This window comes from Lutra lutra, chromosome 8 (genome assembly GCF_902655055.1).
Source record: "Lutra lutra chromosome 8, mLutLut1.2, whole genome shotgun sequence".
In the NCBI taxonomy this organism is placed as follows: Eukaryota; Metazoa; Chordata; class Mammalia; order Carnivora; family Mustelidae; genus Lutra; species Lutra lutra.
Genome location: NC_062285.1, coordinates 50673293 through 50688447, shown reverse-complemented (window position 1 = coordinate 50688447; position 15155 = coordinate 50673293). Strand labels below are relative to the sequence as shown.

At 56.8% G+C, this 15155-nt stretch overlaps 1 protein-coding gene across 1 annotated transcript in view; it reads left to right on the top strand.

The window, feature by feature from the left end:
- The window catches only part of LRP1 (LDL receptor related protein 1), an 80149-nt gene that overhangs the window by 27356 nt on the left and 37638 nt on the right, over window positions 1–15155 (top strand). Inside the window, exons 11-22 of the mRNA XM_047740281.1 lie at window positions 1004–1240; window positions 2410–2590; window positions 3461–3683; window positions 5035–5236; window positions 5503–5628; window positions 7854–7994; window positions 8119–8244; window positions 8947–9063; window positions 9421–9501; window positions 11098–11265; window positions 14152–14334; window positions 14765–14965. Coding sequence (XP_047596237.1) covers window positions 1004–1240; window positions 2410–2590; window positions 3461–3683; window positions 5035–5236; window positions 5503–5628; window positions 7854–7994; window positions 8119–8244; window positions 8947–9063; window positions 9421–9501; window positions 11098–11265; window positions 14152–14334; window positions 14765–14965 — 1986 coding nt within the window. The remainder of the gene's footprint in view (window positions 1–1003; window positions 1241–2409; window positions 2591–3460; window positions 3684–5034; window positions 5237–5502; window positions 5629–7853; window positions 7995–8118; window positions 8245–8946; window positions 9064–9420; window positions 9502–11097; window positions 11266–14151; window positions 14335–14764; window positions 14966–15155) is intronic.

The window sequence follows — 15155 nt, the reverse complement described above, 5'->3', positions numbered from 1 at the left end:
TGAGGGGCCGAGACAGAATTTGAACCCACATCCAAGAATAAGGCTTTTCCCATTATCCTACTTGGGCTCCATAACAGACTGTCCACTGGCCCATTCAATTCATTCATTCATTCATTCACTCAACAAATATCTCGTGAGCGTGGACTGTGCGTCTGGCACTATCCTGGCCATGAGAATTCCTCAGTGACAAGACAGTTGTTGTCTCTGCTCTACGGAGCGGAGCGTAGAGTCTGGCAGGTCAGACAGTCGGGTAAAAATAACTCCAGGTGGTACCTGGTGTTAGGAAGAAAACAGAGAGGCACCTAGACCTGCTGGTGACAGTGAGGGCTCCTGCTGGGTCAGAGTGGTCAGGGAAGGCTTCTTCGTGGAGGGGGGATTTGAGCTGAGCTCTCCATGAAGTGAGGAGCTGAGTCGTGGGACCACTCGAAGGGATTGACAGAGCCAGCTTCAAGGCTGAGAAGGGCACAGCATGAGTGAGGAGAGACAGGAAGGAGGAGCTGGATGCATCTGAAATGGGATGAGGAGCTCTTGGTGACTTTCCAACAGAGAAGTGATGTGATGTGCTTCACGTGTGGCAAAAGATCATGCTGGCTGGCCACTGGGTAGAGGACAGCAGGGAGTGGCAGGAGGCTCCTGGGGTGTAAGCGAGGGGTGATGTGGCTTAGAGAAGGAGGGGAGCAGCAGGAGTGGTCCAACGTAACCAGATTCCAGTGTATCTAAGCCACTCATTTGACTCACTGAGCAGTGAGCACCTAATTGAAAACCTGATCCTTGCTGCTCCTGCCCCATAGGCAGACCCCCCCACCCAGGGTGCTGTCCCGGGCTTTCCTGTTTATACGTCTGTCTATGTGACCCAGACCCCCTGAGACCCCCATCTCCCCTGACCCAGGAGAGCTGGGGCATTGCAGCCCCTTGGGCCATGGCCCCGAAGGCAGGGTGGTAGTGTGTGTGTGTGTGTACTCGTGTGCACCTGACTTTGTGCCCCTCCTTGCACCTGCCCTAGAGCCAGAACACGAGCTGTTCCTTGTCTACGGCAAGGGCCGGCCAGGCATTATCCGGGGCATGGATATGGGGGCTAAGGTCCCAGATGAACACATGATCCCCATTGAGAACCTCATGAACCCCCGAGCCTTGGACTTCCACGCTGAGACTGGCTTCATCTACTTTGCTGACACCACCAGCTACCTCATTGGCCGCCAAAAGATCGATGGCACTGAGCGGGAGACCATCCTGAAGGACGGTAAGGGCCCCCAAAGTAAGGGGTATGCAGGTGGGATCCCTAAGGGACGCCCATTTGGGACAGGAAGCGATGTGAGGCCTGGGCATTGCCTTCTCAGTACCCTCTCAGCATGGAGAGTCCCCCACTCACTGGCTGGCTGGGCCTGTTGGCATGGAGATGAGGGGACAGACAGATTGACCCCTGTGTGACCCCCTTCTTGGCTGAGCCGAAAAGAGGCTGGAGGATGGATGGGTTAGGCAGTGTGGGCTGTCTCTGCCAATGCTTGGGAAACCTCGGGGTCTCTCTGCCATTGGCTCTGCTCCCCGGAGCTGCACGCAGGACACAGCCCAGGAGAGGCCTGAGACCTTGAATAGAGTAGCCGTATCGGCCCACGGGTGCTCACAGAGGGCCTGTGCAGCAGCCCGCACAGCCACCAGAAGCTGCTTGCTCACTTGTCCTGGGAAGAGTCTGTTTTGGGAGCTGAACCCAGTTTTTCCATCTGAGCTGCTCGGGCAAAGCAACAGTATGTGGTCTGACTCTGTGTGGAGGCTCTGAGCTCCTGAGTTCTGTCCATTTCCTGCCAGGCGTCAGAAATTCCCAAACCTGCCCTTGGGCCCCCAGGACAGGGTTCCCTAAACCAGGGAATCTGGCTGATGCGTTACTGCTCCCCACCCCCCAGCCCCAGTCCTGCTCGTAGAACCTCAGCAGTCAGCAATCAGCAATCATAAGACTTTAGGGAAATCAAAAGTCACTCATCAGGAAGAGATTGGGGTTCTCTATACCCGGGGAGCTGCTATGGAAACTGGAGATGAACCCTTGGCTAAGTGGAAAATCACTTCCTGATTTATTCATTTTGTCAGCTCAGGACTTTTGGGCATGGGACGTTGTGTCACACGGGTGCCCAGAGCCACACGTACGTTACTTCAGCTCCCAGGAGCTCAGGCCCAGATCGGCCCTCCCGCGAGAGCTCGCATTGGCCACATGGGTTTCACGGGGTGTGGGCCAGAGTTCTGAGAGCCCCTGAGCCTCAATACCATGTCCCCAGATCCTTTTCCAGCCTCCCAGCCCATCCCTCCCACTGTTGTGGGCACAGGGTGCTCCCTGCCCCACTGGGCGCCAGCTCACTCGGAGCCAGGCCGTGCTAAGGTTCCTTTGAGGCCTTCTGTCATGGCCCCCTTCACTCCCTGCAGGAATCCACAATGTGGAGGGGGTAGCTGTGGACTGGATGGGGGACAATTTGTATTGGACGGATGACGGACCCAAGAAGACCATCAGTGTGGCCAGGCTGGAGAAGGCTGCTCAGACCCGCAAGACGTTAATCGAGGGCAAAATGACACACCCCCGGGCCATCGTGGTGGACCCACTCAATGGGTGAGTCTGTCCAGGGCCTGTGGGCAGGAGGAGCTGGAACGGGGAGGTGAGACAAGGAGTGAACAGGGGAGAGCGGCCCAAGTGCAGCGCTGAGGCGGGAATCAGAGGCCCAATGGGGGAAAGGTGCCCCATCTTCAGGACAATGGGAGTGATGCCTTACGCACATACAGTTCTGGTCCTGTCACTCCCATCTCGAGGCCCTCCACGGGCTCTCCTTGCCCTGGGAGTGAGACCCAAGTCTTTATCAGGCCTGGGCTCCTGCAGGATCTGCCCGCGTCCCCTTGGCCTCATCTGCAGCTCTCTCCTGCCCTCGGAGCTCTGTCCCCACCGCCCGCCATCTGTTCCTCAGACACCCCAGCTCTTCCTGCCTCCAGGCTTTTGCTCTGGGACTTGCTTTGCCCAGAGCTCCCAGACATTTGCAGATGTAGCCTCTTGTCCGCATGCACACCTAGGCTCAAATGCCGCTTCCTCAGAGAGGCCTCCCCAGCTGCTGCCCAGTTGGCTCTCTGTACCATCACCCTGCTTCGTGTCCTGCCTGGTTTCCCTCAGCCTCCAAAGTGCGTCCCTTTCCAATTGACTTATTTCTTGTCTGTACCCCAGGGTGGGATGGGACCTCCAGGAGAGCAGGAGCCTTGTCTCCATGGGGTCCCCGAGTGCCAAAACTGTGCCCAGCTCTCAGCAGGCACTCGACAAATGCTTGCTGAGTGCAGGAAGGAATGAAATGTGGGGGCGAGGGGTGAGCAGGCAGGAAGCCCCCAGGAGGAGCTCTGGCATTGCGTGCATAGATTGGGATCACACAGGAGGCTGCCGAAGGCAGTGGTGGCCCGTGTGGAGGTGCACACCAGTGTCCTGACCAGTCACTGCCCACAGGTGGATGTACTGGACAGACTGGGAGGAGGACCCCAAGGACAGTCGGCGAGGGCGGCTAGAGAGGGCCTGGATGGACGGCTCACACCGAGACATCTTTGTCACCTCCAAGACAGTGCTTTGGCCCAATGGGCTGAGCCTGGACATCCCAGCAGGGCGCCTCTACTGGGTGGATGCTTTCTATGACCGCATCGAGACCATACTGCTCAATGGCACAGACCGGAAGGTGGGCGGGCACGCACCTGTGTGTGGGCATTCATGTGTGCGTCGCTAGGCCACGCTTGTGTGTGGATGGGGCTTTTTTTTTTTTTTTTTTAAGATTTTATTTGAGAGAGAGAGAGAGAGAACGAGCAGGGCTGGGGTCAGAGGGAGAGGGAGAGGCAGACGCAGTCTTCCCCACTGAGCAGGGAGCCCGATGTGGGGCTCGATCCCAGGACCCTGGGATCATGACCTGAGCTGAAGGCAGACACTTAACTGACTGAGCCAGCCAGACGCCCCTGGATGGGGCTTTTTGTGTGTGACCGCGTGGGCATCTCTGTGTCCAGGCCCATGGGCTTCATGCACGCTCACCTATGTGCGTGCACCTCCCTGTGCTGTGTGTGGTACGTGTCAGATCATCTGAAGGGCGCCTCTGTCAGAGTGTGTCTGCGGCTGCGTGTTGTCTGTGGGCTCGAGCAAGCATGTGCATACCTGAGCACACAGCACGTGTGCACCTCCGCACATTTGTGCATTACACACAGCACATTTTGGTGTGTGCCTGCCGTGTCAGCCTCTGCCCATGTGCAGGACGGCTGGAGATGCCACGGACACACGCTTTGACCCTGGTGCGGCTGTAGGCTTCTGAGACGCATGCCTATTTAGGCATGTGGACTGAACCCTTTCCTGGTAGATAAGGCCCTTGGTGATCTGGCCCCTGACTCTCTCTGGGGTCTTATTCCTCCCCTTGCTCCCCGTACCCCGACATCTGAGCAAACGACACTAGACTGCTCAGAATTCCCGGCGCACAGCATACACAGTGTGGCCCCCTGTGCTGTTGCCAATGTAGTTTCCTGCCTCCACCCCCTCCTCCTCCCTGTCCCACTGCTCAGGAGCCACCTTCCCCTGGATCTTGTCTCCAGAACCCCCTCCAGGCTGGACTACCGTGTGCACCCTTCATGGGACAACGGTGATTTTATGGCAGGGGCTGTGTCTTTCATACCACAGCTCGGCCCTTAATAGATCCTGGCAAGTGTTTGTTGACCGATGAAATGAATGGATGGATTCTGGCTGTGTGCTAAGCACTGTGTGTATATGAGTGTGTGCACGCGTGCACATACACGCATGTTGGGGGATATGAAGATGAATGTATCCAAGGAAGGGTAGTGTGGACAAGTTCCACATCAGCATCCCTCTGGGCCCAGGGTCCGGCACCTCACTGTGTGCCAAGCTGTCACCCTCAGGGTCACCCAGGCTAATGGGGGAAACAAGACCCACACCCAGGACACGGACATGTAAATGAACAAAACTGTAACCTCCCGGGTCTTCCTCAGGCACCCCATTTGTCCTCAGCTCCTCGGTAACCCCCCCTCCATTCTTAGATTGTATACGAGGGTCCTGAGCTGAACCATGCCTTTGGCCTGTGTCACCATGGCAACTACCTCTTCTGGACTGAGTACCGGAGTGGCAGTGTTTACCGCTTAGAACGGGGCACAGGCGGTGCGCCCCCCACTGTGACCCTTCTGCGCAGCGAGCGGCCCCCCATCTTTGAAATCCGCATGTATGATGCCCAGCAGCAGCAAGGTACCCTCTGGGGCTAGGGCCAGTGATGGGGTGGGACCTGGGTGGGGGGTGAGGCTACTCAGGGGTGAAGGGACTCCCCAGGGATCGTAGGCTCTGATTTTTGAGGCCCTTGGAGAAGAGTTTGACTGTCTTCCCCGTCTCCCTCCCTGTCCCATGCTTCCATGTCCTCTTCTTCAACACGATTATCGTCCTATCGCCACTGCCTCCCTTTCTGACTCCCCACTTGAATGTGACTTCTCCCTGTCTCCTCGGCCGTGCCTTTGCAGTGGGGACCAACAAATGCCGCGTGAACAATGGTGGCTGCAGCAGCCTGTGCCTGGCAACCCCTGGGAGCCGCCAGTGTGCGTGTGCCGAGGACCAGGTGCTGGACACAGACGGTGTCACCTGCTTGGGTATGAGGGGCCCAGCCAGGGTGGGAGGCCTGGGAGCAGTTCTCAGCGGGAGGGGGCCGAAGGGTCCAGTCAGAGATGAAAGAGGCAAAGAGGGCCCCGTGGGGACAACAGGAGGCAAGGGATGAGTGAGAGAAGACCCCGGGGGCTGGAGGGGTTTTAGGGAGGACCGGGGATGGGGGAATTAGGGAGAACACAAAGACCAGGGGAAACTGAGTGATGATTGGGACGGATTTGGGAAGAGGAACACATTCCTTTACATTCATCTTCCCTTGATCAAAGTAATATAACAACAGCTCTAAATACTGGAGATGAGAGAAGGGTAAAAAAGCCCAAATTCCCCCAACAGACACCAATCCGTGTATTGTTAGCAGTGTGGCAAGTGAACAGCGTCTCTCTATGGCCAGCTGGGCTCCAAGCCTGCGTTTACGTAGCTGAGATCACACGACACACGACACGTTAAGTGCCTTCTGCCCTCTTGGGCTCGTACACGTCACAGCAGTTTCTGTGTCATTGTTGCATTATTTGAAACAGGCTCTTCTTAGATCAAAGTAGGTCGTGCTCGTTGTAAAAGAAATAAATAAATGAGCAGTATAGAAAAACACAAGGAGAAAGTACAAGTCACCCTGAATACCACCCCCGATGGATGTCACTGTTACCATTGGGGGGGGTCACCCTTCCACACACTTCTCTCCGTGTTTACCTTTACTTAAACAGAATTGCACCCCGCTGACTATTCTGTTCTCTGCTTTTTGTCACCCGACAGTGGGTCATAGATACGTCAGCAGAATTTTTAATGACTGAAATATATTTCACTAGTAAATGTTCCTTTATTTTCTCCACCATTTCTCCCCACTCCAGGATGATCAGGTGGTTTCTCTCTTTTGGTAGAGTCACAGCTAGCATCGATTTCTTGAGCACAGATGGTACTGAGACAGGGTGGTAAGCACTTCCCATGCAGTAACTTGTTTACTCTTTAAAATATTCCTGTAGGGAGCGTGTATTTGATTATCCCCAGTATACAGATGAAGAAATTGAGGTCTGAAGTCCAAATAGTGATTTGAACCCAGGAAGTCGGACCCAGAACCTGTTTGTTTTTTTTTCTTCATCATTTGCTCCACTATTTCCCACACCTTCCTGCCTTCCCATATTCTGGATGGTTACCTTAGGATAGAATCCCAGAAATTATAATGAGTCATTGGAACCTTGGCAGACAGCTAAGAAAGAGAGACTGAGGTCAGGTGGAAGGCAAAAGCATTGGCAGAGAGGGAAACTGAGTGGCCAGGGTGATGGAGGGATCCACACCAACACTGAAGTCCCCATGAATTAGAGCAAGAGAGAATCGGGGGAAAGTGACACCGAGCCAGGAGCTAAAACCCTTAAGATGCCCCGGAGTGTCCTGGGGCCCCGTGAAAGTAGGGCTTGGTGTAGTCAAATAGCATGAAAGTCAGCGCTGATTTTTCAGGATGGAGAGAATTGTCGGGAAGCGGTAGCGAGGAACAAGGTGACACATACCAGGTCCCGGTGATCCAGGGCCACAAGAGAGACAGGAGGCACCCACAGGACACACAGAAGTTTCAGGGCTTAGAGTGGGAATGAGCGAGGGGTGGGTCGGAAAGACATCCAGCAGAGCTCAGCGTGGAGAGAAAGGGGCCGACATGGGGGCGCTGGGCTTCTTGATGTTACCCGTGCAAATGCAGACCAAGGACATGGTGATTTCACTGCTGAGAGCTCAAGGCAGACAGGGGTGGTGAGGTGGAAGTGTTGGGGGCAGGAGGGCGCAGCCCTCAGAGTTCTGGGCCCCGTGTTCACTGCTGGTGGGGGCAGTGCCTCTGTGAAGGAAAAAGCCCAGGGACCAGGATGGGGACCTCGGGGTCCCAGAGGTGACTTCCAGGAGGCAGTTTGTGGAGGAAGCAGGTGAGGAGTGGTCTTCTCAGGAGGGACAAAAGTAGTGGGGAGGGGTTGGGGGCTCCAGGCCCTCTTGGAAGCAGGTGGTTTCAGGTCATCCGGAAGTACTGGAAGTGTTCAAGTAAACGTCACCCCTGTGGCTTGAGAAAGAGCTGCGGTTTCCATACAGATTATTTGGTGGTGAAGAATGACACCCTAGGGAAAATGACTCTGGGGATATTATTTAAAATGCGACAGCAGACAAGCGTAGTGCAGATAGGGGAGCACCTGTCCCAGGAGCTGGGTCTGACTCTCCCCCCACACCCCTGTGGTGCCCGCAGCGAACCCATCCTACGTGCCCCCACCCCAGTGCCAGCCGGGCGAGTTCGCTTGCGCCAACAGCCGCTGCATCCAGGAGAGGTGGAAGTGCGACGGGGACAACGACTGCCTGGACAACAGCGATGAGGCGCCGGCCCTCTGCCGTGAGTCCTTGCCCCATCCCCGATGCCCTGGCGCCCTGGCGGCAGGGTGGGGGGATGGCAGGGCCGTGGGTGGGGCGAGCTGGGCCCCGCCCACTCACGGAGTCCCGGCCTCTTCCATCCCCAGATCAGCACACCTGCCCCTCCGACCGCTTCAAGTGTGAGAACAACCGGTGCATTCCCAACCGCTGGCTCTGCGACGGGGACAACGACTGTGGGAACAGTGAAGACGAGTCCAACGCCACTTGCTCAGGTGTGGGGTCGGGGTGGACCGCACGAGTTGCCCTTCAGGCAGGGAGGGGGAGGTGGGGGCAGGGACGGCCGGACGCGGGGAGACAGGGTGACCTCCGCCAGGAGAGGAGCGCAGATTGTTAGGGCTGAGGGGCGGGGCTGCGAGCAGGAGGAGAGGAGTGCCTTCCCGTGCCCAGAAGAATGGGATTGGCTCTGTTAGCTCTGAGGACTGAGCTTGTGGGGAACAGAGCATGGCTTCAGATTGGAGACAGGAGCAAGGAGGGTGGATCTTCTCGGAGGACACCAGAGACGCCTTGAGAAATGGGGTGAAGCAGATGGGGTGTCAGACCACATGGCTAAGTTTTTAAGTTTTTATTTAATTTATTTGTTTGAGAGAGAGAAAGAGCATGTGTGAACGGGTGGAGGGGCAGAGGGAGAGGGCAAGGGAAGGAGAGAATCCCAAGCCGACTCCATGCTCAGCACAGAGCCCAACCTGGGGCTCGATCCCACGACCCTGAGATCATGACCTGAGCCACAACCAAGACTCGGACACTTAACAACCCAGCCACCCAGGCGCCCCACGCACAGATGGTTTTGAGCTTCTCTAAGAGAAATGGTTTTGAGACCCTTGGGAAGACTTCCTGATAGGCAGAGGATGGTAGGAAAGAAGAGGAAATGGAGAGGAGGACAGGACTATGAACAATTGCGCCCACCCTGTCCCTAGCTCGCACCTGCCCACCCAACCAGTTCTCCTGCGCCAGTGGCCGCTGCATCCCCATCTCCTGGACGTGTGATCTGGATGATGACTGTGGGGACCGCTCCGATGAGTCCGCCTCATGTGGTAAGAGGAGCAGCAGGGAAGCGAGGCTGGCACAGGGAAGGGGGAGCCCAGGAGAATGTGCCTGGGGGCAGTGGTGGGTGCTGGAGGGCCCCTAAACCTTAGTCCCTGCGGGGCCATGAACAAGTTACTGCATTTCCATGGCCTCTGTGAGTTTTGTCTGCAAAACAGGGATAATCACTGTGCTGACATGGGGATTCAGTGAAATCATGCATGAAAAGCACTCAGCACAGGGCAAGTGGTTGGTAACTAGAAGCTTGAAAAAGGGAAGCTCAAAAGGATGGGGATGAACGAGCAGGCCTTTAGGCTGAGCCCCTGCCGCTTCCCACCGCTGACTGGGCTGTTCCTTTTCCCTGACAGCCTACCCCACCTGCTTCCCCCTGACTCAGTTTACCTGCAACAATGGCAGATGCATCAACATCAATTGGCGATGTGACAATGGTAAGAGCTCGCCTCCCTTAACCTGCCCTGGTTCCTAGGAAAGCTAGAAGCCGCAGCCAGGTCCTGGGTGGGAGACAAAGGGGTCTTAGAATCAAGCTGGGGTCTCCTCCCAGTTCACTAAAGCCCCACTGGGTTGGCTGGGAGTGGTGAGTCCACGCCAGAAATCCCATGGGAGAAACCAGTATGGACCGAGGGGAGACCCTCCTGGTTGCCCATTAGCACCCAGGGCCTGAGCGGCCCATTCTCTGGTAGAGGATTGGGGGCTGGGGAGAAATGAGCGAGAAAGGCTGGAGGGGCAGAGCAAGGGGAGCCCAGTGCCCCGTTCCCTTCTCCCTGCAAACCCCAGCTCCTGGGGTCCTTGCTGCACCCTCCAGGCTCTGGCTTCAGGCTCGGGAGCCCAACTGGCGGTCAGCCACGGACCACGTGATGTCAGTCCTGAGCCACGGGGGCCAGTGGATCGTCATGTGTGTGCTGTGTCGAGGCTCTGGTGGCGTCTGTGTGTTGTGACGTGTTGTACCAGTGGCTCTAGCCCTGGCTGATTGTGAGAGGATGTATGGGGCCAACGCCACGTTGCCCCTCATCTGTGCTGTGTCTCGCGTGCCAATGGTTGCCCTGGCGGTTTCTGTGTTTCAGAGAAGGATTGTGGGGACGGCTCTGACGAAAAGACCTGTCCTGAGCCTGCCGGTCAGTGCATAGAAGCACATGCACCATCACCCCAGGGCCCCGGCTGGCCTCGGGCTGCCTCTCAGGAACCCCTAGCAGCTCCGCTCTCCAGAGAGCAACTAGGACACGAAGGGAAAGAGATAGGGAGAGAGGAGTTGACAGAGAGAGAAAGACAGCAGAAGGGCAAGAAGCAGAGAGGGCAGAGGAGAGGAGGTGACAGAGGTGGGGACAAGAAGAGCAAGACACAGAGGGCAGGATAGACAAATAAACCCAGTTGGAAAAGAGGCAGGGACACACCCCATGGGGGAGAGGCATACCTGGTCCTTCCAAGTGTCCTGAAAATGTGGAGGGAAGTCCTGTAGTCCCCACCCACCAGACCTCAAAAGCAGGACATTCATTCAGTCACCCTCAGACGCCTTCCAGAAGTGGCCCCCAACCCTCCCCAGCTGCAGGCAGTACCCCCCTACCCATGAGCAGGGCGCCCAGAGCCTGGCCTCCACCAGTGCCCAAGCTCAGGGTGGGGGGCAGGGGGTGGGGGAGGACTGATTAGTCCCCTCCCTCCCAAGCAGGGCACCTTACTCCTTCCCAAACCAGAGAAGCCTCTGCCTTTCCCCCAAACAAAGCAAGGTGACCCCTGTTCCCACACCCTGCCGAAAGAAGAAAGGGAAAGGAGTGTGTCCAGTCCCCCACCCACCGCCTTCCGAGACTCCGGGAAGGGCTATCGTGCCCCCCTCACTTCTCCCCACCCCCCACGTGGGCCATGGTGCATGCTGCAGTCTATGCAGTTTCTGTGTCTTTTCTGTTTGTTATTTTTTCAGTGGGGGCGTGGGGAGGTGGGAATGGGGTGGTGGGTGTGGGGGCCCCAAGCTGGGGTCACAGAGGAGGCAGCGGGCTGACCTGCTCCTTGCTTCTGCCATTCTTGCCTCCCCCCAGACAATGACTGTGGGGACAACAGTGATGAGGCCGGCTGCAGCCACTCCTGCTCCAGCACACAGTTCAAGTGTAACAGCGGGCGCTGCATCCCAGAGCACTGGACCTGCGATGGGGACAATGACTGCGGGGACTACAGCGACGAGACCCACGCCAACTGCACCAACCAGGGTGAGAGCCTGGGGGCCGGCAGGTGCGGCGTAGCCGTCCCGTGCCAGTCACACTTAGCCATCCCTCCGTCCCCCTCCACCCCCCCACTTTGTGCGCCGCAGCCATCTGGGAACCAGAGATAACCCATACCCAGCTCTTATCCTCAGGAGCTGCCCGGCGTGAGGGCGGGAGGGAGATTGTCGACAAACCCTTGTCACACGCTGTTAGGATGACAGGCTTTGCAGCTGGGTGGCCTTGGGTTTGAGCTCCAGCTCAGCCACTTACTATCTGGGTGGCCTTGAGCAAGTTACTTCATCCCTGTGGGCCTCTGTGAGTGTCATCTGCAAAGTGGGGATAATAATAGCACCCACATCGCGGTGCTGATGTGGGGGTTCGCTGAGATCGTGCACAAAAAGCATTCAGCATACAGCCTGTGCTTGTAAGCTGGGAGCTTGAACACAGCCGTGCTGGGCGGGGGTGGTGGGTGAGGGTGAATGAGCACAGTGGGGACCAAAGGAGAGAGGCATTGGCTCCGTGAGGGTTCTTCGTGCCGAAGCCTCCAGGGCCCAGTTAGGGGGCAGTGGGGACTGAGTGTTCTGGAAGTCACAGACCCTCTGAAGGAAGGTTTGTTTCTTGGTTCTGGCCCATTGTTTCCATGGAAGACTGCAGACCCAGGGCAGTCCAGGCTTTAAGAGAAGTCAGACAGGCAGAGTTCTGTGTGAAACCTGCCCATTTCCAAACACTGGTGTATTAGCTTCCTGTGTCTGCCACACCAGAGTACCACAGATTGAGCGGCTTAAACAGACATTCATCGTGTCAGTTCTAAAAATTAGAAACCCAAGTCCACAATGTTGGCGGGGTTGGTTCTTTCTGAGGGCCGTGAGGGAGAACCCCTCCAGCTTGTGGTGTTTGCAGGCCATCTTTGGGATTCCTTGGCTTGTATGGGCTTCACCCCAATCTCTGCCTTCATCCTCGCATGGTGTTCTCCCTGTGTGTATGCTTGTCTCTGTGTCCGGATTTCCTCTTTCTCTGAGGACACAGTCATATTGGATTAAGGCCTACCCCAGTGACTTCATCTTAACTCGATCGTTTGCAAAGACCTCTTTCCAAAGAAGATCACATTCGCACACCAGGAGTTAGGACATCAGCATCTTTTTCCGGAACACAAATCAACCCATAACAACTGGCAATGGACTTTAAAAGTTTGAAAAATGCTGTAGGTCAAAATCTTCCTGCGGGCCTTATCTGGGCTCTGGACTTCCAGCTTCCAACCTGTGCCCTATAGAGTGAAGGCACATACATTGAGAGCAGTACGGTCGCACAAGCTCCCACCAGGGGCCCAGGACTGAGATGGAGGGCAGGGAGGGTCACCTGAGGCCCAGGAAACAGCCACTGAGTCTCAAGGGCCATCTCAGAAGTACGAGTGGGACAGGTAATAGTGCCTTGGGATTCTGAGAAGGGTGTCCCCAGAGGCCTGTGGTATGGCAGAGAAAGCACTCTGCCCCTCACCTACAAGCTGGGTGAACTTGGACAAGTCATTTCCTCTGAGCCTTGGCTTCCTGCTCCGTGAAATGAGAGGGCTTGGACAGTGGCCAAATGGACAAGAGGGAGGGTCCTCAGATGGAAGGTGGGTAGGGGTGGAGAACACGGTAGCAAGATTTAGAGAGTGAAACTGGGCACTTCCGTCTCTGCCTGTTGGGGCCGCTCAGGCCAGAGGGGTCAACCGGGAATGAAGCTGCGCCCAGAGGGGACAGGTGACATCAGCAAGGGAAAGTCAGGCACTGGGACCCCTGAAGGACTTTGAAGCTGGAAGGTGATAAGATGGAGGATGTGCTTTCAGAGGACAGTCCTAGAAGGGCATCCAATTAGAAAGAGGTTTAGGGGCCCCCGAGGAAGGAAGCTCAGCTCGGAGGCTGTTGCCAAGAGGCAGGCATTGAGATAAGAGCATTGACCGGATTGGCGGCCGGGCAACACGGAGGAGCGGGCAGCAGTGTGAGAGCGAGGTGGGGCTCCTGCGTGGGGCTCCTGCCCCGTCAGCGGTGGGGGCCTCTGGGTGCTGCTCCCACAGCTTCCCGACCTCCTGAGTCAGGCCTCGACCCAGCAGCTGGAGTGTGCCTGCCACCCCTGAGTCACACCACAGCCCGGCCCTGCCCTGCAGCCTGCACCAGCCCCCCACATGCTTGCATGGAGGCCCAGCCCCACTCCACGGCCTGGAGGGCTCCCACCACCTCGCTGACCTGTGTTCCTGCTGCTCCTTTCCTGCAGCCAGACAGCCTCAAATACACCTTGGGCATTTTACTAATATGCCCGCCTGGTCCCGTCTCCGTGACTTTGTACCAGCTGTTCCCTCTGCCTGGGCTGCACCTCGCGGGATGCTCATGGCTCATGTCATTCAGGCCTCTGTTCAGAATTCTCCCACTCAGAAGCCTTCCTTGGCCATCTTACCCAGTGCCATTGACACAGCTTCATCTCCATGGCTTTGATCGCTCCCCACTAGAACGTCAGCTCCGTGAGGGTAGACACTTGGTCTTGCTCACACTGTCACCAGGAACAGTGCCTGGCACACCAGAGGTGCTTGATAAGTGTTTATGGCCTTCCTGGGTAAAACAGAGGCTAGGTGAAGGTGGCGGGTCTTTGAGCTCTGGCCTAGCAAATTGCTTAACCAATAGACCACTGGTGTGTAAAATAGAGAGATTCTTGACTAGCCAATTGCTGGGGTCCTGGGAGGTGTGACCTTCCTGCCTCCAAGTTAGCTTCTGAGAAGTGTCAGCCAGGCTCAGAGAACTCCATCCCCGCCTTAGCTCATAGCTCTAGACTGGGGAGAACAGGAAGGGGGTTGGGAAGGCAGACATGAGAATGGCTGACCTAGAGCCCCTACCCCCCATAACCCCCCTCTGCCCCCTGCAGCCACGAGGCCTCCTGGCGGCTGCCACAATGATGAGTTCCAGTGCCGGCTGGATAGTCTGTGCATCCCCCTACGGTGGCGCTGTGATGGGGACACTGATTGCATGGACTCCAGCGATGAAAAGAGCTGCGAGGGAGTGACCCACGTCTGTGACCCCAATGTCAAGTTTGGCTGCAAAGATTCTGGTAAAAAGAAGGATGGGCGGGAGCTTGGACTAGGGTGATTGGGACGGGGAGACCATACTGAGAGCAGGGGAGTGGCAAGGGAGACAGCGCTATGCTGGTGGCGGGTGGGGGCGGGGGACACTGGGAGGCAAAGGGCGGCAAGGAAGCTTGTGGGTGACGCCTGGGGGAAGTAGTGGAGGATCCAGGGCTTGCGCTAAGGGCCCTGGGAACCAAAACCATCACCGTCAAAGTTGAGCTTCAGCACAACTCTTGCAGACTCTTGCTTTCTCTGTTACCCATGTGAATCTGACAGAGAAGGCCTCAAGGTTCCTAGTGGACCCCAAGGCATTACAATCACGGCCCTATTAGAGAAGCCCACTGGGTCTGGGAAGAAAGGCGTGGAGAGCCCTCGTACCCAGGCCTGGCCCCTCACACTATATCCATCCCTCAGCTCGATGCATCAGCAAAGCATGGGTGTGTGATGGCGACAGTGATTGTGAAGATAACTCGGATGAAGAGAACTGTGAGTCCCTGGCCTGCAGGCCACCCTCGCACCCCTGTGCCAACAACACCTCAGTCTGCCTGCCCCTTGACAAGCTGTGTGATGGCAACGATGACTGTGGAGATGGCTCGGATGAGGGAGACCTGTGCGGTGAGGCTCTAGGCCTAGGAGAGGCCCCAGGATAGGAGTGGGGAGGGCGGTTGGGGAAGGAGCCTGGGTTGGGGCCAGTGCCGGTGGAGCAGGACAAGCTCTGTGGGGAGAGGTCTCTGAGTGGGAAGAAGCAGCTCAGGCTGCTGGGCAGGACATCCCCAGAGCAGTTACCAACAGCCTTTGTTGAGTT